This window comes from Phlebotomus papatasi, chromosome 4, assembly GCF_024763615.1.
Source record: "Phlebotomus papatasi isolate M1 chromosome 4, Ppap_2.1, whole genome shotgun sequence".
Taxonomy (NCBI): domain Eukaryota; kingdom Metazoa; phylum Arthropoda; class Insecta; order Diptera; family Psychodidae; genus Phlebotomus; species Phlebotomus papatasi.
In genome coordinates this window covers 2,519,126-2,540,656 of record NC_077225.1, presented here as the reverse complement: position 1 = coordinate 2,540,656, position 21,531 = coordinate 2,519,126, and the positions used below count along the sequence as shown (strand labels likewise).

Below are 21,531 nucleotides of genomic sequence, written 5' to 3'. Positions count from 1 at the left end.
CCTGTATCACCTAAATAATATTTTATAAATTAAGCAATTTGTCATTTCTTAGAGTAAGCAAAATTTGTAAGATATAATCATGCCAAATATTGTAGTCAGTTCCAATAAAGCACTCAACAAAAGAAGTCGTGTCTCTTCAAATTTGCTCGGCAGTAACAGGCAGTGTTGAACACGCTAAAATGTAGTAATATCTGATTGAAAGTAGTGAAATTCCAAGAAGCACAAACTTGAGTGGCCCGCAAAATTGGAAGTGATTCGCAAAATGAGTCCTATGAGTATGATTGAAATTGTAATTTTTTATTCATTTTAAATCGGTTATTTGTGGATACCTCCCACTCCGATTAAAAGAATTAACTTTTGTTTATATTTTTAAATTTCCTTGAAATTAACCAGGCTGACCAATATTAGTAGTAGTATTCGTAGCATTTCATATTTTATAGAAAATAATATAAAATTTTACTTTTTTAATTCAGAATAAACCTGAAATTCCTATATTTACTCATAATATTGTTATTATTTGAATTAGGTTCAAACTTTGATTAACAATAATACTAAATTTAAAATGACTTCCGTTTTATGTTTTGACTGTTGACCTCACTTGGGTATTTGGATGCTTTCTGTGCAAGACTCAGTTGGATAACTGTCTAGTAAAGGCAGCCTGAGATTTCCAGTACGTCTTGAATCAGACAACCGCATCCTGCAAGATGACTTTAACTGTCCCAATGTAGAGAATACTGCTTCGCAACTGTATAAGACGTAATAAAACAATTAGTTGAAACATGGCAGATTTATTAAAAAATATTTTATTACTCGAACTCCATGAGAGAGCAATACATAAAATGCATTTTTCCCAATTCACACCGCCCTAGATGCAAAGCCGTAAGAGATATGAACTTCCGAACTTCGGTGACCTCCCAAAAAATCTCAAAAGATTTTGGTTCACTTTCGGATATATTTCCAAACTAGACCGGGCAAACATTTCGTCCACTCACAATTATGATGATAAAAATCGCCATTTTAAATTATTCAACACGTTCAAGGTTATAAGTCGTCCACTACATTTAATTCAATTTTAATTTACTTGAATTATATATGTACCAATACTAATATTAATTTCACAGTAGTTTTTCGATGATTTATAAAACAGTTTAAATATGTAATCAGTAGGGGAAAGCGCGCTACCTTCGGATGATTTATATTTCGTACAAATCATTTTTTTCAATGTGTTATAAATGAATTTGTCCCATTATAATTTTATATTTTAATAGCTAGTCCAATGCCTCAAATTTTTAGAAAAGAGCTAAGGGTGAAATCCATAAGAAACATAGAGAAAAAAAGGACAGATAATCCTAACCGGCTTATGTAGGTGAGATTCTTAACGTGAGCTAACTCGGAGTGCATGCAAATTCGATTTGTAGCTGAAGTTGGGAGACGCCATTCAGTTATCTTGAATCAAATTCGTGAAATTATACAAATTTTGTATTTAAACCAAAATATCAAGGATTTGGATGAACTGACAGAAAAGTGTTATATGGGTGAAATGTAGACCAGAATGTTCTCTATAATTTTGCCGTAGAACTTGAACTCATCGATTACTCAGAAGCCAAGATAAGCGAGGTTTTTTGTTTCTTAACTCGTTTTTTCATCCAGAGTTCCCCAAGTAGTCATTTGTTGAACTTCAACTATATCAAAGAATTGTTGTCTTTTGTGGTACTTTCCATTTAAAACCCTATTTTAAGTGTCTTGGTGGAGTAGAGGTAGTCAAATTGGCATCTGAGTGATTTCAAAGCGTTATTATGGGAAAAATCAATTTTTTCACACTTAAACGGCAAAATCGGAGTGATAGCGTAGTCTGAGTGGAAAATGGTGTATGGACGAAATGTAGAGACAAATGTGCTCTACAATTATGTCGAAGTAATCATCAAAATCGGTTGAGCGACAGTCGAGATAATTGAGGTTATGTGATATTGAAATTGGTTTTTCGACTGTGCCGCCCCTGATGTTGGTCCCACGAAGTTCAAATATTCTAGAAAGTTGTAGCACTTGGTGAGATCTTTCGTTTAAGCCCTCATTCATTAAAATCGGTCACATAGAACCGGAGATATGATTTTTTGAATTTCGTGAATTTTGACCCCTCATATCTCCGGTTCTATTGAAACCACAGCGCGCATACGCACCATTTTGGAAACGTCCTAGACTGGACTACAACATACTAAAATTTCATTAACTTGCACAATGCCGTTTTTGAGAAAAGTGACTTTGAATTTCGATGAATTTTGACGCTATCACAGCGCCACCTATGGTGACTTTTTGAACTTCCATCTGAAAGTGCTCATCGAGACGAAACCAAAAACGTAAAATTTAGGTCGCTATGTTAATTAGAACCGGAGATAGAGGCCGGTCAATGTTCGAACTTTGACCCCTTATAGCTCGGGTCAGGGGTTTTAGATCGACTTAAGGTTTTTTTTGTTTGATAGGTATAATCAACGGCTACAACATACTAAATTTTCAGCCCGATGCACAATGGAATTTTTGAGTTATTTAACTTTTAAGATTTAAAAATTTTCTTTTTAAAAAAAGCGCCCCTAGCGGTGGTTTCATGAAATTGTGATGTTAGAAGGGGAAGTAGCATTTCACGAGAGCTTTCCAAAAAGCCTTCATTTTTTAAATTCTGACAATTGGAACCGGAGTTATGGCCATTTTAAGAAATTTTTTTTGGACCCTTATAGCTCGGGTCAGGGGTGTAGGGGGACCTTAAGTTTGGTATTGATGGAAAGCTCTGAGGCCCAGCTATAACATACTAAAATTTGAGTCCGCTGAATGCCATAGGGGCGGAGCTATTGAGAAAACAAAAAATGGTGGTCTTCAAAATGTCGGAAGGAGGGGTGGGGGGTGTTGGGTCTATGCACCAAGTTGCAATTTTCACCCGATATATAACCTTTGCCGAAAACCGCAAGTCGATATCTTTTTTAGTTTAGGAGCTATTAAGCTCCAAAGAGCGGCCGCCCGGCCGGCCGGCCGGGAACGTAACTTAGCCACATATATATTCGGAATCAGGAAGTGGCGAAACACATTTTGGCCAAATTTGAGGTCGATCGGACGACATGAAATTTTGTTAGGATTATAGTAGGTGAGATTGTTAAGAATCTCACCTAATTGAATTGTCCGAAGCTTGAGTCGTCCGAAGGTAGCGCGCTTTCCCCTATTCACACGAAATTTCTATGATACGAATATTTACGTAGAGCTCTTTTACGTGAGTTCAAACATTGCAGAAAGCTCTGACGCTTTTCCTACACTTTTGAATAGAAAAAACAAAATTTCAAAATAATTCAATCACTGCGTGGATCTACATACCTGTAGGTGGTGGGAAGGACAGACATGAGTTTTTTTTCTTTTCTAATGGATCATCCTCATACTCCTTTAAGTAGTCAAACTTTCTGAAAGTTTTCTCCAAATCTTGTATAAGACTTTCGAGTACAAAAGAATATTACTGGAAATTTTCGGCACCTTCACTTTTCATTTGATTGCAGAAAGGAAAGCCGTGGAGTTTTTCATCAAGCAGCTCTATCTTCAAGAGTTTTAAATCTTCAATCAGACCATATACTTTTTCCAGATGATGGAAAATGTAGTGGTTCTTTCCCTAAAAGAAAATAGAATAATTTTTTTTTTTAAATTTCTGTACCAACCTGAAAGAAAACATGGTTTTTTGTGAAAAGGGGAGGGTGGGGGAAAATGAGGGATATGTTCACGATCCTTGGGTCAACTTATGGGGGAAGTCTCCCTTAGGTTTCGAGTCACCATCTCTAACCGTTCTGTCCCCTAGTGTTGGTGACAGCTGGACGGACAGACGGACGAACAGCGTGACGACATTTCCCAGAAATCCTCCAAAACGCGAGGATTTTTTGAGAAAAGTGGTCTCAGGATTGTGGAAGGTGGAAATTTTGGAAGGTGAAAAAATCGAGGGATTATACTGCTCTCTCCGTAGAGTTCGAGTAGTAAAATCTATTAGGTGAGATTCTTAACAATCTCACCTACTATAATCCTATCAAAATTTCATGTCCTCCGATCGCACTCAAACTTGGCCAAAATGTGTTCCGCCACTTCCTGATCACGAATATATGGGGGGCTTAAAAATGTTAGCGTATTAAAAATGTGTAAAAGAATGGTGTTCCCTAACTTCATGTATTAGGTGAGATTCTTAATAATCTCACCTACTATAATCCTAAGAAAATTTCATGTCCTCCGATCGAGCTGAAATTTGGCCAAAATGTGTTTCAGCACTTCCTGATCACGAATATATGGGGGGGGGGGCTATTTTACGTTCCCGGCCGGCTGGCCGCTCTTTGGAGCTTAATAGCTCCTAAACTAAAAAAGATATCGACTTGCGGTTTTCGGCAAAGGTTAAATATCGGCTGAAAATTGCAATATGGTACATTGACCCCCCAACCCCCACCCCTCCTTCCGACATTTTGAAGACCACCATTTTTTGTTTTCTTAATGGCTCCGCCGCTATGGCATCGATCGGGCTGAAATTTTAGTATGTTATAGCTGGGCCTTAGGGCTTTCGATCAATACCAAACTTAAGGTCCCCGACCCCCCCTGACCCGAGCAATAAGGGTCCAAAAAACAATTATTAAAATGGCTACAACTCCGGTTATAATTATCAGAATTTAAAAAGTGAGGGCGTTTTGGAAAGCTCTCGTGAAATGCCACTTCCCCTTCTAACATCACAATTTCATAAAACCACCGCTAGGGGCGCTATTTTTACAAGGAAGATTTTTCAATTTTCTAAGTTAAATTACTCAGAAATTCCTTTATACATCGGGCTGAAATTTTAGTATGTTGTAGCCGCTGATTATCCCTATCAAACAAAAAACTACTTAAGTCGATCCATAACCCCTGACCCGAGCTATAAGGGGTCAAAGTTCGAACATTGACCGGCTTCTATCTCCGGTTCTAATTAACGCATCGACCTAAATTTTGGCTTTTTGGTTTCGCCTCGATGAGCACTTTCAGCTGGAAGTTCAAAAATTCACCACAGGTGGCGCTGTGATAGCGTCAAAATTCATCGAAATTCAAACTATTTTTTCTCAAAAACGGCATTGTGCAAGTTAATCAAATTTTAGTATGTTGTAGTCCAGTCTAAGACGTTTCCAAAATGGTGCGTAAGTGCGCTGTGGTTTCAACAGAACCGGAGATATGAGGGGTCAAAATTCACGAAATTCAAAAAATCATATCTCCGGTTCTATGTGACCGATTTTGATGAATGAGGGCTTAAACGAAAGATCTCACCAAATGCTACAACTTTCTAGAACACTTGAACTTCGTGGGACCAACACCAGGGGCGCCACAGTCAAAAAACCAATTTCAATATCACATAACCTCAATTATCTCGACACGTGCTTAACCGATTTTGATGATTACTTCGACATAATTGTAGAGGACATTTGTCTCTATATTTCGTCCATACATCATTTTTCAATGAGGTAATGCGATTTGTCCGATTTTGTCGTTTAAGTGTGAAAAAATTGATTTTTCCCATAATAACGCTTTGAAATCACTCAGATGCCAATTTGACTGCCTCTACTCAACCAAGACACTTAAAATAGGGTTTTAAATGGAAAGTCTTACAAAATACAACAATTCTTTCATATAGTTGAAATTCATCAAATGAACACTTTGGACGATCTGGTCGAAAAAACGAATTCAGAAACAAAAAACCGCGCTTATATCGGCTTCTGAGTAATCGATGAGATCAAGTTCTACGGCAAAATTATAGAGAACTTTCTGGTCTACGTTTCACCCATATATCACTTTTCTGTCAGTTCATCCAAATCCTTGATATTTTGGTTTAAATACAAAATTTGTATAATTTCACGAATTTTATTCAAGATAACTGAATGGCGCCCCCAAACAAGTAACATGTATAGTCCTACATGTTACTTTCTGTATCCTGGGCATGAACCAATAAACTTATTATTATTATTATTATTATATGGATACGTTCGTCATAAGAAAACCCATAAATCTCGTGACAATGTAGTACAAAAAGCCCATCGCCTCAGACAGAATGTTGAATTTCCATTCACAATATCCTCTGAGACAGAAAGTAGGTACCGCTATTGGCCTCATAAAAAGAGTCGACAAACTCACAACTACCAACAAGGAACATGTGAAAGACATCGTCTTCTCGAAGCTCAGAGTGAATGGATTCCCGCCAAAACTCATCAATATTCTATGGAATAGACACATTGGACAACAAACAGCTCACAATACGACCCAAAATGTGGATACCAACACGGATATCATCTACAAATCGATCACTTATATCAACGACTCCTTCATATTATCATAGACGGAAGGTAGAAAATTTTACTCATACATATCCAGTCGCCGATAGGTATCTCGAAGCCCAACGACTTTTGCCGATTGCTACTCACCCCACTCACTCGCTCGACACGCCGATGATATGAAAGAGATGATGATGAGAAAAAGAGGAGGACAATGCTTTTTGCTTTTGGTTAAAGACGTTTTAATTTTCAGTACTTCTGTATTTTTCGCTTCTTACTTACAATTTCATCACTGACTAAAATTGAAAAATTTTTGAATACAATATTGCTTAAATTACATGACACTGAATAAAAAAACATTTATCACAGGATTCTCACAAGCATCACAAATTCCACTTGGAAACTCAGTTTCTTCTTGAATACTTATCATTGTAAGCTTTCTTAAAATTATTCTTTGGTTTCTTTCAATCATGAATTCATGTTTTAATTCTGAACGATTAATTGCTTGAAAAATTGCACACATATGTTTAAAAAATATTAACAAAAGATTTGAGGGAACTTTCAAACCACCTCTTTGCATTTCATTAAAAAAAATCATCATCGATCTTAACACCTATGCCATCATACACAAACTCCTTACATAAATCACAAACTTTTTTTTTAAAATAAGCATGAGCAGCATATCCACAAACATAAATATTAGCTGATTCATTATATTCTGCTTCATCCAAATAATTGGTGTCCAGGATATGTAGGTAACTGCTGACATTTGTTTCCGGTACTTCTGTCTCTGCGCCTTTCTCAATTTTAAAATCCAGTAGATTGGAGTATCGCAAAATATTTTGGATCCTGATATTTATCGCAAAATATTTTGGAACACTGATGGAATCGCATCCTTTTTCAACCTGATAACTTTTAGTGGAATTTTAGTTGAACATCCATCCACACGATGATATTTATCCAGATCAGATGGAGTAAAATGGTTGAGACACACTGCAGAATAATTTGAAGGAGTAAATTGTGGACGATCCATAGATGTTATCCATTTTTGCTTCAATTCAACATCATTCGGAAAACTGAATGTTATGATCTTGTCCTTGTAGCTCTTACATCCTTTCACGGAGCAACGACGAGGCATTTTGACTATGTAAAATATTTCAAGATAGGAGATAGAGGAAATTACGTATCAATTTGAATAATTTACCTTGAATTATTATATAGCGCGACTTATTGACACTATACGAATTCGAAAAAAATACCACCGAATTATTAGGACCGAAGATATATTAGGTGAGATTCTTAACAATCTCACCTACTATTTCATTTTGAATTTTCGAAAATATCAAAAAACTAAAAATCCGCATCAAAAAAGAATCCAGGTGCAACCAATTCATTAATTCACTTACTTCCCAAAAACACTTTGCTTCGTTTCTATTTATATGAGTATTAATATAAACATCAAACAAAATTGCACAATCATAAAGAGTATTGCCAGAAAAACTATTTAAATTTTTGGTCTGTTTTTTTCCTTAACGTTTATGGAAGCAAAAAAAAAACACTGAATTAGAATCTGTTAGACTTTCCAAGGTTGTAAAACGTTTCACAAATTTTGTTTATCGGTTTAATTTTTATTGTTGATTTTCGGTCGCTAAAAAGTGTCACGTTTTTAAAGGGTTAATTAGCCAGAATCTAAAGAAATTTACCTTTCTTATCAATGAATGAAGGATGAAATACAAGTGAATGTATAGTGAAGCAAAGAAGCACAAGCCTGTAAAAGTATTTAAAAAAAATTAAGTATTTCACCTCGATCATTATAGATCATAATCTTACTTGGTACAGAGCAGAGATTCTCGAATTAAAGATGAAGAATGAGTGTAATAAAATGTTGTAATGAAGTGATAAAGCTGCAATAGAATGAAAAAAAATTGTAGACATTTTTACTAATATTTGTGGAGGACAGAGCGAAAATGGCACATATCCTATGCTTTAGCAATATCCTATGCTTAGCAATAGAATATGTGACATTTTTGGTCCGCTCTCTACATTTATCCATTTAAATTCATTATTGAAATATTTCTTACTGCCTGAAAAAATTGCTCTGGATGACCCATCAAACACTATACTGTTATATCAGGAACAAAGACCTCAATGATATGATTGAGGACGCTCAGTCTATCAACTGCAAGATTTTCTTTAACAAAATAACTAAAAATCGTACTAAATATTCACTTCCAAGTTTAATAACATAACATTTAATGTTTAGATTTAGAGTACACAGTATTACACTGATTTAACAAATTTTGAACTATTCAAATACTTTTTAGACAATTTTTTTTGGCGACAAATGAACACACTGATAGCACTTAATAAAAGATAATGAGAGATCGAGTGATCAATGCAATCGTTTTTATAGCTTCACAATTATCAGTGAATTAATTGACAAAAAAGCGGGAAACGTAGAGAATGATATCCAGATTTGCTCTGAATTATTGACAATTATTTCGCGCCAAATTTAAACGCAACGGTTATAAACATGTTGAATCAATATTAGAAAGATTAAGTTCCACAGCTGCATATCTGTAACATTAGCTCAATATGTTTTACTTTACAACTAAAAGCAAGGAATTATGAAATATAAGAGTATTTTATGAACGTGATTTTCACATCGTTTATGCTGCAATGACTGTTTAGAATGGTACTTCTTCTATATGAAATATTGTATTTTTTGGGTTGGATTATATATTCTAAAACTGTTACTAATGTAATTTCGTAATTTCTCTCTTCTTTTTCCTGGTCCATCATATTGCAGATGAATATCGAATATTTTCCTAAAGTATTTGATTTTGAAGAAGGAAATGTTTTGAAATTTAAATTCAACCGCGCGGCAAAATTGAGAAGAAAGAAAAAGAGGGAGAGTCACGTGACCAGTACCGCACCAATCCAAGCGCTTAAAAATGACTATCGAATACATTCAAACCTCTACCTTTAGTCTATGGTACATATACAGGAGTCGTTGCTTATATCCCCAGATTAAGTGATGCGATTAAGAGAATCTTTTGCACCGAAACACAAAATCTCCAAATAGCATTTAAATGCAACAACACAAATTCGGCAATGCACACTGATCTCAAAAACAAAATTGACCCATTAATGGAAAGTGGAGTTGTTTATTCCATCCCATGTGAGTGTGATAAGGTGTATGTGGGAAAAACAACGCAGAGATTAAAAGACTGGCTTTACCAACACAAGAGGAGCATCACTTAGATCAACCCAAATCAAGAAGAAAGAAGTGACGCCACAGCCCTGGTGACTCATGCCAGAGAAATGCAGCACCGGTTTCAGTTTGATTCAGCTGAAATTCTGGACAAGTGCGAGCACAACAGAAGGCTTGAGTATTTAGAGATGCTCTACATTCACATACACAAACAACACACGATCAACAGAAAAGCTGATACAGAAGGGATCAACACCATCCACACCTCGCTCTTACAACGAGTAAAAAAGAGACAACAACATACTAATGCAACAAGGGAAGATGGATTTCACAGCTGTGATGAAAATTGACCTCAAAGGAGAGCTCATTCTGTGTCGGCCAGTCGAATGGTGAACATCACGGATCAATTTGTGATCAAAGTTCAAGTGCAGTGTAACAACTCCCACCTGTACGTGATTTTCCCTGCCATATTCGATGTAAGAAAAGAAAATTCATAAGAAATATTTTTGTTAGAAGTGTTTTTTTCTAAAAATTGTTCAATTGAATTGTAGACCTGATGAAGAGGACATCCATCCTCGAAACGTCGTAGAGAATAAAATTGTGAAAATCAAGAAAGGTTCAGTGTTTGAGAATTTATTTTCTTCAATCATGAACTTGGAGTACAGCAGTGTCTATAGCTTCTTCGGTTCTATTAAGTTCACTGAGCATGGATTTTACAATAGATAATTGCATATTTGTTTTTCTGATCAAAGTATTAGAATTATTTCGAAAATTTTCCATGACACTTTGTATTTCATCATAATCGTTTTGATTCATAGTTCCAAATAAAAATTTTGATATATCTCCACCAATATTTATAAGTCCTCTTTTATCTCTTCGAGGACGATGTAACTTCATGATTCCTTTTATCATCAGATTTGTATGTATTTTCGCCACAGTAGGTAACTGCAGCAATGGAAGTTTGGCCTTGGACTGACCTGATTGTCCGTGACTGATTGCGCTCGCCACTGAGTCTGCAATAACCTTTATTGACTCGTTATGCTCCTGAATAAGCTCTTTGACTGTATCTGCCACAGACTCTTGACAAGCTCCAACTGGTTTCTGTTCACCCATGTGACGCTTAATCTTCTGCACATAAGTCCTGAGAATAAGTTCAACCTCTGTGCAGATCTTCCAGAAATCTGTAGCCATTTGCTGAGCCTTTTCCGTCTGCTCACGTCTCAAAACTTGCTGATGAAGTGCAGAGTTTGCTGCTGTAAATCCCTGCTGAACACCCCACAAGCACTGGAGTTTGCCCTCCACATCATCTAACAAATCACCGTCCAGAATAGTTGTCTTTTTGAGGGCATAGGCTGTCTCATACAGCGACTGCACTTGTGCAAAAAGCAGTTCCAAATTGTAAGCCATGATGTGAGGTTATGTTTTCTTGGAAGCCACGTGTTGGCTTGCGTAGGACTGTACTAGTAGGCGTGATCCACAAGGGATCGATGGACCAGGAAATGGTGGTATGAATTACCTGAATATATGCAATAAACCTGCATGAGAATCTCCCTGACTGTGAGCTGATTCACCCTTGTTTGCTTTACCTGTATGTATTAAATGAAACTGCATGAAACCTCCTCAATCTATGACACCCTGAGATGATGTAATTATACCTGAAGAATACCAAAGAACTATGAGTATATGTCCAACCAATCCGGATCTGAATGACCGAAATTTTGCGGGGGGCTGCTGCCGGCGAAGAACTCAATAGATTCTTTGTATTTCAAGCTCTTTACTTTCGCAACTAAATATCAACAAATTAAAAATTATGAAAAATGACTTGCAAATTTTAATTTCCTGAGACACGCGTTCTCTGAGCTGTTGCGCATTAACTGTTGCTGCGCTACTGACTTGTCTCTCCTTCTCCCTTCCCCTCTCTCACAAGATGACCGCGTCTCACCGACTTCTCATCGACCGCGAGTGGCGCTATCTCGCGTGAAACATCTGCGGCCTCCTGGCGCGCAGATCCACGAGCTGCTGTCTTTTTTCTAACAACGCATCGACACAAAGAGGTCGTTACTAGAAGTTGTTTTTTGTCTGAAAACAAGATATGAGCACAAAGCGACTGCTTTTCTCAAACAAATGAGATTTTTGAAAGGGGACGTTGCCGAAAGTATTCCACTATAAACAGTTGCTCTTTTTTCTTTAACAGCACATCACCACAAAGAGTAAGCTAAGATACGTCGGTTTCTGTATTCTAACATGCCGTTGGCTCAAAAAGTTCTTTCCTTTCTGCCTCAAAGCTCTCTTTCACATAGCTTGTCATTATAATGTTCTGTTCACTTCTTTCTTAAAATTCCTTTTCAAAGCACGTTATCGCAATGTTCTGTGCACTTCTTACTTAAAGCTTCTTTTCACAGCAGGTTATCACAATGTTCTGTCCAGTTCTTACTTAAAGCTTTTTTTCACAGCAGATTATCACAATGTTCTTTGCACGTCTTACTTAAAGCTTTTTTTCACAGCAGGTCATCACGAAAAATTGCTTACTTTTAACTAATAAGAGTTGGTATATGCCTTATTTCAGACCGTCGGCACATAAAGAAAAGTCACCTTTAATTAACTAACACTTGTCGCGAATATTCCCCAACAATTCGCGTACAGGTTTCTTTGAAAAAGCCAGTCTGAGGTTCGCCAGAAGATTCCTATCAGTCAATCTTCCCCGGTTAGCTGATTTGATCCGTTTCATTGCGGAAAATCCAGCCTCACATCTTTTTGAAAAAAAGAAATAGGTCACTATTATAGGTATTATTAAACTGGAAATTAAGAACTATTTTTTGACAAACACTAGAATACGTAAATATTACAGTTCTTATCAAAGTATTCACTTCAAAAAAAAAAAAAAAAAACAATAACCATTTTTCAGAAAGTTTTTGGGCAAAATGCATTTGTACCTATATTTGGTTGGAAAGGCAGATAGATAATTCCTTCTCTCTGTGTTATCATTATTTGAACATTCACGGATCCCTTCACATTTTGTGAGAAATTCTACATAGAAATCGCGATGGAGATCATCTAATACTGTAACTAAAGATGAAAAATCTCCATCCTCAATTTCGCGGCACGATGGGAGTACTTCGAGGTTTCCACTGGCAAGTTCTTTGGCCATTTCATCCAGCTCTTCTAAGAATTTATCCACTTTCTTAAGGTGGCTAAACTCATCGTGATTATCGCCCTTAAACAAAATAAATAAATAAATAAAAATAAATAAATGAATAATTAAATAAATAAATAAATAAATAAATAAATAAATAAATAAATAAATAAGTAAATAAATAGGTAAATATACAAATAAATAAATAAACTATCAAAAAAAAAATATTGTGACATATAGGATGAAGCAACTAAACAGCAACTAACTGTAGTTAGACTTCGTAACTCGAAAGTCGATTATGACAGGTTAAATCTCATCTAATTGCGATAAATTTTTATTTTTTTTTATTTTTATTTTTTACGAGGACAGGGAAATATTTGCAACTTTTTCTATTGCAAACCGTAGCTCAGTACATGGATCCTGGTTATATTGAGGAACACTAATAAGGAAACCAGTGCATTCTTAAATTTTAAATAGAAAAAATCTTACAGTATGTTTAAAAAAGAGAGCATGAGAACTATGGAAATATTTTGCATCCACATTTGGTAAACCAGTTGCCAAATATCGTCTTCTGTAATATGAAAAAAAATTGCAATCTTGTAATTTAAGAATAAACAGAACCATTGTTCGTCGCAGTTCATTTACTTTGTATACATACACACAGTAATGAATAGTATAAAGAGCGATTGCATGAAAACTACTTACCTGCACACTTAGGTTGAGCTTATTTAGGTACCCCAACACATCGGTTAGAAAAGCGACTTCAGTTCAAAAACTTGGCTCAATCATCGTTCTCTTTAACTCTGGATCGAACAAAGAACGAAGTTATCAAATTAGATAATATGAATAAAAAGGGGTGGCAAAGCGTCCGAAGCTTTGCGAGCTGCTCGAACTCCCGAGAAAGAGCTTTATCCAGAGAGAACAGTTAGCTGAAAAAATGTGGGTGTTCAGCACATTTTTGCTGAATCCATCAGCAAAATGTGCTGACCGGTCAGCATTCGCCGAACAAAAATTGCTAACCAAATATATGAAAATGGTACTACCTCGCGAATTTTCATTGAAGCTTAGCAAAATTCAGCTAAAAAACGCATATTTTCAGCTGAATTGCAATCGGTTAGCATTTGGTGCTCGCTGGGTATTGCTAAATTTTCGAATGTATATCAGTTTAACATTGAATTAAATTGGTCTATAAATAATCAAATAACCATCTCTAGATTGAAAATTTACCAAGAAGAGGGCTTTTTCAAAATCATTGATCAGTAACCTTAAGAAAAAACAATCTGTTCTGCAAGCGAATTTTACAATTTCAATGTGAGAATGAGATTCTCAATTTGAGAATATTTTGTTCGAAAAAATCGCTCGCAACTCAAACGATGTGAGTTGAGTTTCAACTCAATGTGAGTAAAATTGTGTGAGTTTGAGCAAAAATGTTGAGTTTGATAAATGAATAAACTCAACATTTTCATCTCTCACATTTACTTAAAAAAATGTTCCAAATAATTTAAAATGAAGAATATTGTTAATTTAGATTAATTTTGAAACTTAAAAAGGCTCTTTATCTGCAAATAAATGAGTATTTATTGTAAAATTAGCGTAAAATATGTGTTCAAAAATATTTCTGTTTTAACCTGATTTATCAATTTTCCTGTAAATTAAAATTCATTTTAATACTTTCCTCGACTTATCATGAAAAGTTATTGACAAACACCTTTTAATTTAAGGGAAATAATGAATTAATATAATATAAATCAATTTTTTATGCGTGGCGCGAGAAAAGTTAGGTTAAATTTACTCAAATGTCAACAACTTTCCAGTGATAATTGTATAACAGCGCGCGAAAAATGTTGATAATGAATTTGAAAGACTCTCACAAAGTCTTGGACTTGTGAAAATGTGATGATGGTAAGGAGCAAAGGATGAAAATCCAAGAGTTGCTCTCTAAAATTTGCAAATTCCTGGATCATAGTGGATGAGGATGAAGACATTGTACAGTGGAGACGAAGCTCCATGAAATATTAAAACCACACTCACCTAACTTCACATAACTTATCCAATTTCAACATTCAGACAACTTCACACCGTGAAAAATTCTCTTCTCATCACATTCACCATCAATCAACACTCATTTTCATCATACACACAGAAATCACACATTATCTTGGCCATCAGGCAATTTACAATTAATTTACAATTAAGTTTTAATTACAATTTTGTTAACCTAGTGTTAATTTATAAGTGAAATAAAATATTTGAACGGAGAAACCTGAAAATCGGTCTTTTTCGCCGAATATTAATCTCTATAAATCTGTCAGAGGTTTGTCCCAGGACTTCCTTTAGGTATTATCTCAGACACTTATCGCAGAATCATATCATTCATTATCACAGGTTTGCATACACATTCCATCATCAGATCATATCACAGATTCACTTATCACAGCTCTCAATATCACAGGTAACATTCTTTACCATATGGTCCTTCGAGGAAAGGTCCTACGAAGCAGCGTCAGCACCTACAATCTGGGCATTCGAGGATCGAATCACGCACCTAGGAGACAACAGCTCCATCCCGACGTTTTGAAGACGCTCCAGCACCTATAATCTGGACATTTAAAACGCCGTGTGCTGACGTTCCGGAGACACAGCAGCTTCAACGTTTTGCATACGGGGGAGCCTCATCGGCTCCTACAGTAAATTCACGTGATTCATACTTCATTCAATAAAGCGTTCTTGGAAAATGCCCCCAAAGAAGTCAATCTCTCAACTCCATGTTGAGCGTGGTGTCTCCAAAGCGACATTGACGAAAATAGAGCAATTTCTTGACAAGGATGCGGAATCAGCTACAGCACCAGTCCTGGAAATGCGTCTAGAATCTCTTGCACGAGCAAATGCAAACTTCATTGATCCATTTTGGATCAAACTCATTGATCCGGAAAACGCTGTCGACATTTTGGCCGAGCAAAATGAGGTTATGGATTTCAACGAGAGAGTCGTCAATGCCGAATTTAGGATCAAGACATTATTGAAATCATTTAAGACAGAGCCTACGCCACCACAGGCTGCAAACAATGATGATCAAATCAGTAAATTGACTACAGTCATTGCTGATGCACTGTCCAAGAGGGAGAAAAGTCATTCCAAGAAGGCAAAACTTCCTGATTTGGATATCCCCAAGTTTTCAGGCGATTATACAGAATGGCAATCCTTCAGAGATCTCTACGTTTGCTCGATCCATGAGAATGATGAACTGTCAAATGTGCAAAAATTCCAATACCTTAGAGGTCTCATTGAAGGACAAGCAAGAGGTGTTATTAAGCATCTGCCGATGACGGATGGCAACTACGAAAAAGCATGGGATGCCATCGTTGAACGTTTCAACAAAGAACAATGTATTTTGTTTGCTCACATCGATATGTTATTTGGGCAGCCAAAGGTTCCGGATAACAATCCAATTCTTCTCAGGAATCTACTAAACACAAGCCTGGAAACTATCAACGCAGTAGAAACTTTGGGGCACGAAGAACGTGATATCTGGCTGATCAACTACATTCTCCGGAAGGTGGACAATGAGACACACAGTCTCTGGACCAGGGAATTTCCACAGTCAGGGGTTCCCTCTTGGGATGAGTTCCTGGACTTTTTGGAGAAAAGATGCGACTCAGTGGAAGCATCCATGAAGAAGAATAACAGCTCGAATCGTGAGAAGCAAAATGGAAATTCAAAGGGTGCCAAGCCATCCAAATCTTCCAAGACAGCTCTAGCAGTGTCTATCAAGAACTGTCAGATGTGTCATCAAGGAGCTCACTACAGCTACCAATGTCAAAAGTTTCAATCAGCAACCCCTGCTCAAAGGCTTCAGCTAGTCAAGAAAGCTAAACTTTGCCTGAATTGTCTTCGAGATTCCCATACTACAGAAGCTTGCCAGAGTTCCAATTGTCGCAAATGTCAGGTGAAGCATAATACTTTGCTTCATGATGCCCTTGTAGTACCTTCTGAGAATAGTCAGGTCCCACCAGAGGCTCCCATCAATCCAGTTCCTTCATCCTCTGGGGGAGTGCCAGTTAGCTTGGTCAGTAATCTCCAGCGCAAGGTCATCTCCGAGCAAATTTTACTACCTACAGCAACAATCATGGTCAAGGGAGGAGACGGCAGACTCCACAAGTGTCGAGCTCTCATCGATTCGTGCAGCCAGACTAATTTCGTGACAAATTCATTTGTACAGAAGAGTAAGCTTCGTACACTCCCTCAAGGCAATAATTGTAGTTTCTGGCATTGGACAGCATAAAACATCATCCAATAATTCCACTCATTTTACATTCTCATCTCAAGATGGGAATTTCACAATGGACTTGGATTTCATAGTACTTGATTCCATCGTCGATGATCAGCCAAGTTCAACATTTGAGGTGCTTTGGCATATTCCTGCAGGCATTCCACTTGCAGATTTCGAGTATAATATACGCAGCAGGATTGATGTGCTCTTGGGAGCTGAAGTATTTATGAAGGCGCTCCGTTCTGGACGTTTTGAAGAATCACCAACCCTCTAAGAGACAGCTTTCGGTTATATTATAGCCGGAAGCACCCCTTGTGAATCTACATCTGCATTCGCGAGTTCCTGTGTGTCTACTTGCCTCTGCTCTCTCAACATGTCAGATACTCTTCACCAGCAAATGGAACGATTTTGGACGGTAGAGGAGCCACCTATGCCTGAAAAGCTTTTGTCTAAGGAAGAGCAATTGTGTGAAACTCATTTCACACAACACACAACCAGGGATTCAGATGGTCGTTTTGTCGTGCGACTCCCACTACGAGACAATCTTGAAGCACTGGGTAAGTCAGAAACATTGGCTCTCAAAAGGTTTTTTTGCATCGAGAAAAAGCTCCAGCGCAATCCAGATCTTCGGGAGAAATATGTTGCTTTTATGCGTGAATATGAAAGTCTCGGTCACATGCGTCTTCTTCCGGAAACCTATCACTCAGACCGACCACCTGTTTACTTACCTCATCACCCCGTCTTCAAAGTATCATCCTCTACACCAGTAAGGGTGGTATTCGATGCATCTGCCAAAACAAGCAGCGGAGTATCTCTGAATGACGTACTGATGGTGGGGCCCAAAACGCAGGATGACCTTTTTGCAATTTTATTGAGGTTCAGAGAACATAATATCGTTGTAAAAGCAGACATCAAAAAGATGTTTTGACAGGTACGTGTGCACTCAGATGATCAAAATATGCAACGTATTTTTTGGCGTGAAGCACCACATCTTCCCATGAATACATACTTGCTGTCTACTGTGACCTATGGGACAGGAAGTGCCAGTTATCTTAGCACGAGATGCATCAGTAAACTCGTGGAGGAAGAGGGTGATAATTTCCCAGTGGCAAAACCAGCAGCTTCCCGTGACTTTTATGTAGATGATTTCATTTCCGGGAGCCCAACAGTTGCTGAAGCTCAGGAATTGCAGTCTCAGATCAATTTACATATGCGCAAAGGAGGATTTCAACTATCAAAGTGGATGTCCAATAGCTCAGAAGCACTCAAAAATGTTCCCCTCAGCGAAAGAGAGATCACAGAGCCACTGGATCTCTCATCTACAGAGACTATCACCACATTGGGCCTGCAATGGAATCCCGTTAGTGATGAATTTACATTCAAGGTTTCTTCATCTTCTCAAACCATCACCAAGAGAGTCATCCTCTCAGAAATGTCAAGAATCTTTGACCCTCTCGGATTGTTGGCACCAGTCACCATCCAGGCAAAGATTCTTATGCAATCTCTTTGGCTTGTCAAAGCCGATTGGGACGATGAACTTGTGGACACGACTGTTTTGCAAACATTTGATGGAGTTCCGGATTCCTCGTCACATAACTTCTGCTCACCAACCTCATCAACTCGTGAAGCTGTCAGTGTTTTGTGACGCATCCGAAAAGGCCTTTGGGACATGTATTTACCTTCAGGCTATTGACCCAGTTTCTGGCAATCAGCTGACAAGTCGATTGTTATGTGCAAAAACTCGCGTCGCACCCTTAAAGCAAGTGTCTCTGCCAAGGTTAGAGTTGTGTGCAGCCCTTTTGGCTATGAAACTCCTTCATAGTGTTCAATTTGCATTAACAGTGCGTGTAGATTCGATTGCAGCCTTCACAGATTCTACAATAGTATTGTGTTGATTGTCATCGGAGCCCAAAAGGTGGCAAACTTTTGTGGCAAACAGAGTGTCAAAAATTCAAAATATTTTACCTCGTGAAAATTGGTTTCATGTGCCATCTGCCCTCAATCCCGCTGATCTTACATCAAGAGGATTGAGCCCAAGCAAGCTGAAGGACAATATTTTGTGGTGGAGTGGCCCAAATACAAAGAAACTTCAGGAAAAACGTGAAATTCCCAGTGTTCAAGTGTCAGAGGTTGAATTAGAGCAGAAAGTCGTTTGTGCAGTGACCAGTCGAAATAGTTTTTGGACAATCATCAACAAATTTTCATCACACTCAAAAATGATCAGGACTTTGTCAATCTGGCGTCGATATTTCCACAATCTCCGTTCTCGTATCCATGGCGAGGACATCATTTGTGGCCCATTAACCTCCCAAGAACTCACTGACACCAACATTCAAGTAATTCGTGCCATTCAAGCTGAATGCTGTGCTGATGACATCAGACGTCTAAAAGGGAAACAAAAGCTGTCAAACACTTCTCGAATCAAAGATTTGTGTCCATACATGGATGAGCTAGACATTCTACGTGTGGGGGGCAGAATTGAGAATGCACAAATCTCATCTTCTCAGAAACATCCTGCAATATTGCCAAATAAACATACATTTTCAAAGCTTATTGCAGACAGGGTGCACCGTGAAACCTGCTATGGAGGTCCGCAGCTCATGTTTTACACGATCAGACAGGAATATTGGCCTCTCAGAGGACTGGACGTTGCAAAAGCTGCTCGTCGTAGATGCGTCAAGTGTTTTCGATGCCACCCACAACCCATGCAGCAAATTATGGGAAATTTGCCTCCCTATAGACAACGATTCACAAGAGCATTTGACAAAGTGGGAGTAGACCTTTGTGGATATTTCCTCATTAAGACACCTCTCAAGAGAAATGCATCAGTGAAAATGTACGTCACAGTGTTTGTGTGCATGATTACTCACGCCATACACCTGGAGCTTGTAACAGATTTATCCACAAATGCATTTCTCGCGGCATTCAGGCGTTTCATCGCACGACGAGGTAGGCCATCGGATGTCTACTGTGACAACGCTAAAAACTTCGTTGGAGCTCAAAAGCAGCTTGAGGAGATTCGGCAAGTTTTATCAACTCAAACCAGCCAGGAGATTATTGCTAAACATGCAGCAAATGCCACAGTCAACTTCAATTTTATTCCACCAAGGAGCGCTCATTTTGGAGGAATGTGGGAATCTTCAGTGAAGAGCTTTAACAGACATTTCTATCGGATCGTTGGAAACACACCAATGACACAAGAATCAATGCTAACGGTTCTAGCTGAAATTGAAATGTGCCTTAATTCTAGACCACTTTCACCCATTTCTTCAAGCCCAGAAGACCTCGCCGCATTGACGCCAGGTCACTTCATCACTGGTGCCCCACTCAATGCTTTACCACAACACGATATTACAACATTGCCAGAAAACCGATTGGACAAATGGCAACGGAATCAGCAAATTGTTCAACACTTTTGGCGTCGCTTTCGCATCGAAGTTTTCTCACAATTGCAACAACGCAGAAAGTGGCAGCACGAGCAATCGGACTTGAAAGTAAATGATCTCGTGGTTATCCTTGAGGATAACGTTCCACCTCTATCATGGATTCTTGGACGCATCATCGATGTACATCCCGGACGTGATGGACACGTACGAGTAGCCAAGGTCAAACACACAAACTGGAATTTACACAAGAGCCATCACTCGTTTGGCTCGTCTTCCAGATGAAGTTCAAAACCAGGAGGTTCTGCCAGGGGAGAATGGAGACGAAGCTCCATGAAATATTAAAGAGTTAGTTGGTTTTCACTAAAATTTAAAAAACACACTCACCTAACTTCACATAACTTATCCAATTTCAACATTCAGACAACTTCACACCGTGAAAAATTCTCTTCTCATCACATTCACCATCAATCAACACTCATTTTCATCATACACACAGAAATCACACATTATCTTGGCCATAAGGCAATTTACAATTAAGTTTTAATTACAATTTTGTTAACCTAGTGTTAATTTATAAGTGAAATAAAATATTTGAACAGAGAAACCTGAAAATCGGTCTTTTTCGCCGAATATTAATCTCTATAAATCTGTCAGAGGTTTGTCCCAGGACTTCCTTTAGGTATTATCTCAGACACTTATCGCAGAATCATATCATTCATTATCACAGGTTTGCATACACATTCCATCATCAGATAATATCACAGATTCACTTATCGCAGCTCTCAATATCACAGGTAACATTCTTTACCAATAGTTTTTAATAAAATGAATTATGATTTGTTTGCACTGTTCAGGATGAACAAGAATATCAACCTATATAAATTATAACTAAAATAGTTCTTAAATATTCTGTAAAGGAGATCATCATTGTAAGTCCTTCAGACTCTAAATCTCCTTCAAAACACTTTTAAAAGAGTTATTTAAAGTTCATGCTCATTGCTGATCAATTGCAGTCTCTAAGAAATGGCTAGGAAATCAGCTCAACTACAAGGACTTAAAGGACAAGACCGGTCTCATTGCATTTTTTATATCCTTAATTAGTAGGACAAGGAGGCTCGTCCTTTAAGGACCATAAGGATTACTTAATATCTTCAATTTACCTTTGTCAATTGCTCAGGGCTAAACAGAAAATATTACTTCTTATTATTTAATCGTCAAAATTTTCATATTTCTTGAAC

The 21,531-nt window shown here is 37.6% G+C and overlaps 1 protein-coding gene across 1 annotated transcript; it reads left to right on the top strand.

The window, feature by feature from the left end:
- The first annotated feature begins 19,123 nt into the window (after positions 1–19,123).
- LOC129808514 (uncharacterized) lies at positions 19,124–20,575 on the top strand. Its single transcript, XM_055858291.1, has one exon. The coding sequence runs from the start codon at positions 19,124–19,126 to the stop codon at positions 20,573–20,575; it is 1,452 nt and encodes a 483-aa protein (XP_055714266.1).
- The last annotated feature ends 956 nt before the right edge of the window (positions 20,576–21,531 follow it).

Coding starts and splice junctions, on each gene's coding strand:
- LOC129808514 (XM_055858291.1), top strand. CDS start 19,124: ATGATCAGGACTTTGTCAATCTGGCGTCGATATTTCCACAATCTCCGT.